The sequence below is a fragment of the Chiloscyllium plagiosum genome, chromosome 33 (assembly GCF_004010195.1).
Source record: "Chiloscyllium plagiosum isolate BGI_BamShark_2017 chromosome 33, ASM401019v2, whole genome shotgun sequence".
NCBI classification, from domain to species: domain Eukaryota; kingdom Metazoa; phylum Chordata; class Chondrichthyes; order Orectolobiformes; family Hemiscylliidae; genus Chiloscyllium; species Chiloscyllium plagiosum.
The window spans coordinates 5,022-12,479 of NC_057742.1; the positions used below are offsets into that span (position 1 = coordinate 5,022).

At 45.2% G+C, this 7,458-nt stretch overlaps 1 protein-coding gene across 1 annotated transcript in view; it reads left to right on the forward strand.

The window, feature by feature from the left end:
- Window positions 1-7,458, forward strand: part of LOC122539689 (contactin-associated protein-like 2) — a 16,161-nt gene that overhangs the window by 5,015 nt on the left and 3,688 nt on the right. The window contains exons 3-6 of the mRNA XM_043674678.1: window positions 4,364-4,591; window positions 5,118-5,251; window positions 5,618-5,711; window positions 6,730-6,957. Coding sequence (XP_043530613.1) covers window positions 4,364-4,591; window positions 5,118-5,251; window positions 5,618-5,711; window positions 6,730-6,957 — 684 coding nt within the window. The remainder of the gene's footprint in view (window positions 1-4,363; window positions 4,592-5,117; window positions 5,252-5,617; window positions 5,712-6,729; window positions 6,958-7,458) is intronic.

A 7,458-nucleotide genomic window follows, 5' to 3' on the forward strand; every position in this document is an offset into this window, starting at 1 on the left:
TTCCATGAGATCTAACCTTGCTAATCAGTCTCTCACAGGGAACCTTGTCGAACGCCTTACTGAAGTCCATATAGATCACATCTACCGCTCTGCCCTCATCAATCTTCTTTGTTACTTCAAAAAAGTCAATCAAGTTTGTGAGACATGATTTCCTTAAGGATTTCAAATTTGTGGAATACTTTTTGAAGGAGTTTCAGGAATTCTTGACTATCAACTCAGGCATGGCTAGTAGTCCATCCATGCTATGGGAGACTGCCAAGGCCTTTGCTAGGGGATTAGCTATTTCTTATTTGGCTAACTGGAAACGACAGAAGGAGGAACAGCAGCTTCTACTTGAGACACGGTTTGAAGCCACCGAGGCGGCACATTTTGCGCGGCCTTTGGTGACTAAGCTGCAGCTGATTACGGCCCTTCGGGCTGCCTTGAATTCAATACTGACACAAAACGCAAAGAAAGAACTTGCTTTTGCTAGAAAAAGGCTGTTCGAATATGGGGATAGGCCAGGGAAGTATTTAGCATACCTGACGAGGAAAAAGCGTGCTCCCCAATCCATTACTGCAATCAGAGACAGCGCCGGGTCCTTACATATGATGCTAAAAAGATTAATGAGGCTTTTTGGAGCTTTTACTCTGAATTGTATTGGTCTGAAGGTTGCGAGGACAGGAGGGCTAAAATGGAGCCCTTTTTTGAGAACCTGGACCTCCCAGGGGTAACCTTGGAACAGGCCTCTCTCCTTAATGCCCCCTTGACAGTTAAATTCAGATTTCAAGATTCTGTCCAAGATCCTGGTGCTGAGATTGGGAAAGGTGTTGCTCCATATTGTTAAAGAGGACCGTATAGGCTTTAGAAGGGGCCATAGGTCCTCTAATAATATTAGAAGGTTGTTGAATGTGGTCCAAGTTTGTCAGCAATGATCAATTCAGGGGTTGGTGATTTCCTTAGATGCAGAGAAAGCATTTGACCGGGTGGAATGGCCATATCTTTTTTATGTCTTAGAACAGTTTGGGTTGGGTGGAGTCTTTGCTAGGTGGGTGGAGGTTTTATATCACCACCCTCTGGCTGTGGTCATCACCAACGGGGTGAAGTCTGGGAATTTTTAGGATTGGTAGGGGTAGTCGGCAAGGCTGCCCCCTCTCACTTGTTGTTTATGTTGGTGATAGAGCCGCTGGCAGAAACCATTCGTCAGAACGTCCACATAACCGCTCCGGAAGTGGGATCGAGGGCACACAAGATTACACTGTATGCGGACGATGTCCTTCTGTTTTATCGAACCTGATGACTTCTGTACCCCATTTGATACAATCTATCAATTCATTTAGGGCTATTTCAGTATATAAAATTAACTTTGCAAAATCGGAGGCTATGTCTTTGGAGAATCTTAAGGATGTGCCAGAAGTTGAAGGTGGCCCTAAGTTCCCTTTTAAGTGGTCACGGGCAGGGTTCTGATACCTAGGCATTTTTATTACCCCCAAATTTGATCTGTTATTTCGGACTAACTTTGCTCACTTGCTCGACAATATTAGGCAAGATCTCCAGAGATGGGAGGTTCTTCCAATTTCATGGCTGGTCCGAATATCTCTTATTAAGATGAATGTTCTTCCTCGTTTGCTTTATCCCATGCATATGCTACCTATAATGTTTCCCAGGTCAACGCTGAGGAAGCTTATGGGTGGTTTGGTTACTTTGTCTGGCATCGTGGGTGGCCCCTCATCAAACTTACTAAATTGTAATTGCCTCAAGGAGGGGGAGGAGTTGATTTCCCAGACATCAGGAGGTATCAGTTGAGTTCCCTGCTGTCCTTTGTCTGTGAGTGGGTAGGTAACGATCCAAACTCAATATGGCTGGATATTGAGGCCTCCCAAACAAAGTGCCCTCTTATTAACAAGTTGTTCATGGATAAGATGAGGACAGTTATGGACCCCTGCCAGAGCCCCATTGTCATTAGTACAGTCAAAGCATGGAGGGCGATGCGTCAGAGTGAGGGTTGTTTATCCAAGATTTCGCCACTTACATCTATAGTTGGCATGCCAGGGTTCCGACCAAGGATGATGGACTCAGGGTTCAAACTGTGGGCAGTGAGAGGAGTTTCTAGTTTGGGAGACTTGTTTGAGGGGGAGGTTATGATGTCTTTTGAGCAACTGAGCTGCAAATACGGGTTACCCAGCAGAGATCTTTTCCGTTTTCTTTCAGGTTAGGGATTTCATCCAGAAGAAGACTATGCTTCTCACTAAGCCCTATAAGCCCGATACAGAGGGGTTGTTGCTATGTTCCGCAAGCACCCTTTCAGTTAGTGCCCTCTATCGCCTGCTGGATGGCAGGGCCTAGCAGGATATTAACTGGTTATGTGAGGTCTGGGAGCAAGAGCTAGGAGTGGAGATCTCTTCTGAAACATGGGAGAACATATGGGAGAATCTGTAAAAGGAATTGCATTACGCAGTTAAAAGTTCTACACAGGGCTCATCTGGCACCAGATTGTCTGGCGAAGTTTAAAAAAGGGGCCCAAATGTAAAATAAGTGTAGGTACTGTTACCCATTGCTTCTGGACATGCCACAGGCTCCGTGTTTATTGGAGCGCTGTGGCAGGAGAGATAGGGAGGGTATTGAGGACTGAAGTCAAAGTAGACCCGATTTCTCTCTTAGGTCTACCGAATTTACATCTTTAGACGGGCATAGGAAGAAACTATTTAATGTTCTTGCATACTGTGCACGAAAGAATATTCTGATGAATTGGGTGTCTGAGAACCTACCGGGCTTGCTGGGGTGGCAGAAATTAATTATGGAGCACATGCCCTTGGACATCTTTACAAACATGGTACATCACACAACAGACCATTTTTATAAGACATGGCAGCCCTACTTGAGTTATTTGAATATACATTTGTCAACTGTCCTAACTAAGGCGTTTGTCTAACCAGGTTGGTAGGTTTGTCAAGTCCTGGGCCCTGGAGGGGTCTCCTGCGTTAATACGGGTATATATACAATGCTCCTGTTCCTTTGTTTGGGAGCTTTGTGCCGATCATAGCTGTTCTGTATTTTGTGGTTTTTTATTTGTTTTTTTTTTGCTTTTTTTTTGGTGTTACTCTGCACAGCGTTAGGGTTTTTTTTATATTATAGGGTAGGTTAGTAGTTTATTGTAATTTGTGGGGTTTTTTTGTTTTTATTATACTGATATTTGGTATTGATTGTAATTTTCAAATATTTTATATGTTTGTAAAGTTTTAAAAAATTGCAAATAAATATATTTACAAAGAAACCAAGTGTGTGATTCAAATATAAATAAAATCTTGAGAAATGACCAGCATTATAAAACAGTAATAAAAATAGTTTTATTTATCTAAATATTCTATCATCCATATTTCCAAAGTAATGAGTATGTGTGTGTACATAAGTTAGTGTGGACAAATATGCATATGTGTATGTTTGTCTAAGTATGTATGAGTGTGTGTACCTGCAGGTGTGTACACGTCTGTGCATGTGTGCATTAGTCTGCATGTATGAATGAGTGTGTGTGTATGTATACATTTGTGTGTGTGCTTGTGTGAAGGGGACATAGGCTGATAACTGAGTCTGAAACATAACTCTGACCGAGTTTTGAGAAGATTTGTAGCTCAGATTGAGGTTCTGGATGTAGGTTTGCTTGTTGAGCTGGAAGGTTTATTACCAGACGTTTCATCACCCTACTAGATAACATCTTCAGTGGGCCTCAGGCGAAGCGTTGCTGATAATTCCTGCCTTCTATTTATATGTTTGGGTTTCTTTGGGTTGGTGATGTCATTTCCTGTGGTGATGTCATTTCCTGTTGTGAAGTCACTTCCTGGAGGTAGGTGGAGTCTAACACATCGAGAAAGCAGGAATTATCAGCAGTGCATCACCTGAGGCCCACTGAAGATGTTACCTATTAGGGTGACGAAACGTCTGGAAATGAACCTTCCGGCTCAGCGAGCAAACCTACATCCAATATCTTTGACCATTTTCAAAAACATCTTCAAACCATCCCTCTGATGTAGCCTCTTGCATCTCTGTCCCCTGTCATGTGTGGATAGATTCAAGGCACTTGCACTTGATAAAGGCTGTCTGGGGCATCTCTGGAGATCTCTCATCAAGAACCATTCAGGCTATAACATGAAATGTCGCAAAACAGTCCCAGGACTGCATGTGCATGAAAATAAATCACTGGACAGATCAATTTTAGAGATGCGGCTTTTAAAAGTTTCAGTATATATTTTTTAAAAAGCAGTAGTCCTATTAGCAAACGTTGGGAATGAAAAGCTAATTCCTTAATGTTTATTGAATTATAAACAGAGAATCGTGTGAAAATGCCGACTGTTCTTCCTGGTATTGACTGTGATGTGTCTGTTTCCAGTTATTGGTGGGTATTTTGAACCAGGAACCTATGTTCGTTACGGTTTCCAAACACCGTTCACAGCAGCAGCAGGAGCATTTGCAAATATGATGGTTCCACTCAGTCACAGTTTTAACTCAACCAGTGAGGAAATTATCTTCAGTTTCAAGACATCACAGACACCAAGTGTCCTCATGTACATTAGCTCCTTCTCCAGAGATTATCTTGCTGTGATCATCAAACATGATGGTAAGTGAACACCTAAAAGAAATGCATGGTTAGTATAACTATATTCATTGGTTGATGAAGCTCGATATGCGTATTGACACTAATATTAACACTCAGACAGATTAAAATGCCTGTCATGAATAATTCTGTCATGTCTGACTTTCTCTGCTGTTTCTGTAAATGTGAAGGGAAACCAGTGAGAGTGAAAAGATGACCAATCAGACATGCCTGTATTTTCAATATCCCTGACAGTTAAAGTACGCTGGTTTCTGCTACCATTTCCTCCTATCAATACAATTGGAAATAATTAAAAGCAGTTCAGTTACATGATTGTGTACTCTCTCTGTCAGCACCCTCCCCTCCCTGGGATCCCCTCCAGCCAGCGGGATCCCCTTCGCCCATCCCAAGGATCCCTCTGCTCCTGAGCTCTGCTGATTAGAGTGTTCTGGATTTCAGCTCTTGCCATTGGGTCAACATCTTGTGTCGGCTGCTGAATGATTATGTTGGACCATCTTTACGATTAGTCTCTTGCCTCTGTCCCTGACAGGGAGCTTGGTGCTTCGGTACCAGCTCGGCTCCTTCCCCAACCCATACACCAGGATCCTGGTCAAGGACAATGTGGCTGACGACAAAGCTCATTGGGTCAACATCACCCGGCGAGACCGGGACATCTACACACAGGTACCACTCACAATATAACCAGACAGCTAATGGCACATTGTTGTGTACCCCCTCCCTCTGACACTGCCCCCCCGACACTCCCCTCCTCCTCCTCCATTCAACACTCCCCCTCCTCCCCAACACCACCCATCCCCTCCAACATTCCTCAACCCACCCAATACTCCTCGCCTCTGACACTCCACTGCCCTCAACACTCTTTCCCCCTATGCCTCCACAAAATTATCCCCTCCCCTCCCCCTGACATCCCACCTTCCCCTATTCTGCTCCATAGGTGCCACCAGCAGTCGCTGGCTCCGTACAGCCTCTAACAGTCCATGAGGAGCAAGGCTTTATGTTTAACGGTGTCCAATTCTGATTTTCCCTCAGGTGGATGACCGTCCGATTGTCCGCGACAAGATTTCTCTCTGGGGCGATAAGAATTTTGATTCGCCGAGGTCCCTCTTCCTGGGTCGAGTGATGGGTGAGGCTCTCGTTTTCTGAACCTTCTCTGTTCATCCTGATCTCAGTTGGACCTTGACTCAGCCATATCTTTCCTTCCAGCTGCCCAGCATGTTACACTTTAAAAGATGTACATTTTTCAAATTTTTACAGTTTATTATTGTGTAAAAGTGTACATTATTCTTATTTGATAACATGGCCCTCAATAAATCTCAACTGCACTGTTGGAGGGTCAGTTTTGAGGGAGCGCCGCACTGTCGGAGGGTCAGTGCTGAGGGTGCGCTGCACTGTCGGAGGGTCAGTGCTGAGGGAGCACCACGCTGTTGGAGGGTCAGTGCTGAGGGAGTGCTGCACTGTCGGAGGGTCAGTGCTGAGGGAGTGCTGCACTGTCGGAGGGTCAGTGCTGAGGGAGCACTGCGCTGTTGGAGGGTCAGTGCTGAGGGTGCGCCGCACTGTTGGAGGGTCACTGCTGAGGGTGTGCCGCGCTGTTGGAGGGTCAGTGCTGAGGGAGCACCGCACTGTTGGAGGGTCAGTGCTGAGGGAGCGTTGCAATATCGGAAGGTCAATGCTGAGGGAGTGCTGCACTGGCGCAAGGTCAGTGCTGAGGGTCAGGTCATGTGCGAAAGTGTTTTCTTAATTTCACTCCTAAAAGGTTGGCTCTAATTTTTAGATTATGCCTCAGCTTCTTGACTCCAATATGGTTCCCTTAAGAAATTATCCCCTGGCCTTGTAAATTCTAGAAAGACCAGGAGCATATTGCCTCCTCCCTCGAGAAGCTGTTTTGACAACTGATCACAATCAGAATTGTGTTTAATTCCTTGTTTGTGTAATCAAGTCAAATTTGGTAATTGTTGAAAACAGTCTGAATTCTACAATAGACCATGACCTGGGATCCAATGTGATAGCCACCTTTTGGAAGAGAAGTTGATTGCTTCATTTATTTCCCTTTGAAGAGAAGAATAAGTTTGAATGTGATCTGAGAATGAAAATCAGCCCTTGCTGTCTATGCTAATCTCTCTTATTTCACTGATTTCCTACAGAGATAGGTGTTCTGGACCCTGAGATCCAGCGGTTTAACAGTCCAGGTTTCACTGGGTGCTTGGCTGGAGTCAACTTCAATGGAATTGCCCCATTAAAGGCAGCCCTGAGAACAAACACCAATCAGACTGTGGAGGTTTTGGGGGAGTTGGTGGAATCAAACTGTGGGGCTGTCCCCATAATTCTATCGTCAGTCCTTCTGGATGAAGATCCTTGGGCTCCGCAGCCAGGTACAGAAGCACCATCACAATCTTAATGTTCCTTTTTTAGATGCATCAAGAGCCATCATTTCATCAGCTTTTTAATGTAGCAACGGCTGATCTGGATTTTTACACTTAACACTGGGCTAGGGCTTAGCAGGGAATGTGACAGCGGATAGGGGTATGGGTGGAGCGTGGATTGGAGGAAGCGGGGGGGAAAACAATGACTGCAGATGCTGGAAACCAGATTCTGGATCAGTGGTGCTGGAAGAGCACAGAAATTCAGGCAGTATTTTGCCTGTCCTCGGATGCTGCCTGAATTGCTGTGCTCTTCCAGCACCACTGATCCGGAAGCGGGGGGAAGGCAGGTGGAGAGAAGGAGTGAAGGCGGAGAGACAGGGTAAGGGGAAAGAGGGGGCGAGCGGGTGAGTTATTGGGTGGGGAAGACAGGGCAGGCAGGAGGAGGGTAAGTGGAGGGGGACAGGCAGGGAGAGTGGGAAAAGAGGGGAAGAGAGTAGGTAGGGAAAGGGG